At 57.1% G+C, this 2,441-nt stretch overlaps 1 protein-coding gene across 1 annotated transcript in view; it reads right to left on the bottom strand.

Moving 5' to 3' along the window:
- ELP6 (elongator acetyltransferase complex subunit 6) overlaps positions 1 to 199 on the bottom strand; it is a gene marked incomplete at both ends in the record, with an annotated part of 2,872 nt that extends 2,673 nt beyond the window's left edge. The window contains one exon of the mRNA XM_010293120.1: positions 69 to 199. Within this exon, the coding sequence (XP_010291422.1) occupies positions 69 to 199 (131 nt within the window). The remainder of the gene's footprint in view (positions 1 to 68) is intronic.
- Between the last annotated feature and the right edge of the window lie 2,242 nt (positions 200 to 2,441).

The following is a 2,441-nucleotide window of genomic DNA, read 5'->3' as shown; positions in this document are numbered from 1 at the left end:
GAGGCGGGGAGATGCCCTGGGGGGGGCCCCGCCGCGCTCCAGCGGAACCACCGACTGGTCAGGTTTACCTTATGAACTGGAGAGGACTGGGCTGTCCTGACTGCTCCTCCTCCTCGCCAAACAGGAGGTCAAGGCAGGACTTGAGGCCTTCCAAGAAGACAAGCTGTCCCCGCTCTCTGGCAGCTGTCAGACTGACTCCCTCGAGAGAGGAAAACATTACGTCGCAGAGCGAACAGCTTTGGAGGAAGGGTGCGAACGGAACCAAGCGGATCGACAGCCCGTTTTTATCAATTCTCATCTAAACGTGCTTAAAAAGTCAAAGCCTCAGTAGCTCCTGCACAGGGGATGAAACAAGCGGTTCTGTTACGCACGCTGGTGGACACCATCGCTCTCCTGTGTTTTGCCAGGAGATTAAAAAAACACTGATGTGGGGGCTCAAACATCCTGGAATTGCTCCTGGGAAGACAACCTCGTCGCATGGGAGAAAAACGGCTTCTTATCGAGAGGCAGGGAGAGGATGGGTACAGGCTTCTCCGGGCTGCCCCAAGGACCCCGCTGTGAGCAATTTCTTCGCCCGCCCCTCCCGGGTGGTGAAAGCCGCCGGTTTTCACTATCTGCAAATCATCGCTGCGGCAATAACGGCTCCCTGGCACAACCCAGGCAACCGGAGCGAGGCACGGCCCGGACCTGGAGAACGCCGTGGGCTGGGCGCCGCGACGCTTGCGCAACATCTGGCAGAGCAGCACGGCCGGGGCTCCCACGGGAAGCCGCCTCAGCCCTGACCCCCCTTCGGAGAAGGAGGAGGGACCACGACAAACGGCCTGGGACCGCGGCTCAACCTCAGGCAGAGATTTTCTGCCCTCAGCCCTGCCTCACCATGAGGCTGACCGAGAGCCGCGTGCTGGGAACGTCAAGCCCCAACGGAGGAAGCCTTGGCAGAGTTGCAGCAGACAGGCAGAAGAGCCCACCTGGAGGTCTAGTGCATGAACTCCTGTCTCATCCTCCTTTCTTTCATCAGCGAGGGTTACTTTCACCAACCACTCTATAGCTCCTCAGCTTACTGGTAACCGCATCGGTCCACCTTTTAGCAGAAAATGTAGTCCCCGTTACTGTCGTGATCATACAAAGGTATCTCACGCGAGCTACGTATCCTCAAACCTCAGCCAAACTGCGCGTTTCCCAGCAGGAAGAAGAGCAAATTTGCTCGACTTTCCAGTGTGGGCTGCTTCCCACGCTTCACAACGGGACTGCCGTTTCTTAAAATGGAACCAAGGAGCATTAACGCCAAGACGCGCAGCGTCTCGGCAGCCTGGAAGCAGGGCTGTTGTGCAACGCAGCAGGTAGGTGGGCAAGATGGCGAGATAGACGGTTTACAAGGAGTTCAGGAAGGTTTAGCTCCACGCAAGTATTGCCCGACAGGGAGAACTGGTGAGCCAGAGGCCAGGAGCCAGAAACAAGGATCCTGAGAAAGCAGTTCCCACATCCCCCGAGAGATGACAGCCCTTTGGGATGCTGTGAGATTTTGCACCCTCCAAAGAGGGTGGCTGAGCAGGACTGTTCAGGAACAAGGGCAAGTCCTAGGGCAGGAGCTCGTCCCTTAAGCCGGGACTGGCGTCTGCCTGAACGCTGGAAGAGGCACGCATCCGCAGCGCTGGTGCTTTTGACCAGGAACGTTTCAAGTATCACAGAAAATAAAGATTTTTTGCTTATTTCCTAAGCAATCGCGCTGGGAGCTGCCGGACAGTTGAGCACAGAGTCTGAGTCGCCCAGCAAGGGGAGGGCTCGTCGCAGCTCTTCCCCCAGGACCTCAGGCACCGACCAGGGCGCTGTGCCTGGCGCCGTCCCAACGCCGCCTCTTCAAAAGCCCTTGGAGGTTTTCCAACCATTCCCCGGTCCTCACGACACCCCCGGAGCCACCGCGCTCCCTTTGCTCACACGCGAGAGAGATGCAAAAAAAAAAAAAATACTGTAAAGCCACATCTTAAGCTTCTGACGAATGAGACAAGGGCCCGGTGGCTTTGTGAGCATGGCATGAGGACCTCCAGAGAGAAGGTCTGGTTAGGTAAGGAAGAGGCTCTCTCCAGGAAGGCTAACCCTGAGCTCCTGCAAGGCTTATCAGTTGCCACACGTTCAGTGCTAATGAGAGGACAGACAGATTTCCACTGCTTTTCCTCCCAGCTGAAATGCGAGGGGGAGAGATCCACTCATGAAGGCTGCTGCCAGAAAACGCTGCCTACGGCACTTCGAAAACAACGGATCGGAGGCAACGTCTCCCATCACGGCCAGGGGATCCTTTGGCAAGCAGAGGCTACTCCAAGGCAAAGGCCATCTGCCAAGTCCCCACCTCAGACCCAGTTATTAAATCGGCCCTGAGCTTGCCCTTCTTTTTCCTGGCTTCCCACACACGGCTCCGGGAGATCGGTCCCACCTGCCGCGCAAAG

This window comes from Phaethon lepturus, unplaced genomic scaffold, assembly GCF_000687285.1.
Source record: "Phaethon lepturus isolate BGI_N335 unplaced genomic scaffold, ASM68728v1 scaffold22848, whole genome shotgun sequence".
Taxonomy (NCBI): Eukaryota; Metazoa; Chordata; class Aves; order Phaethontiformes; family Phaethontidae; genus Phaethon; species Phaethon lepturus.
This window is presented reverse-complemented; position numbering and strand designations above follow the sequence as displayed.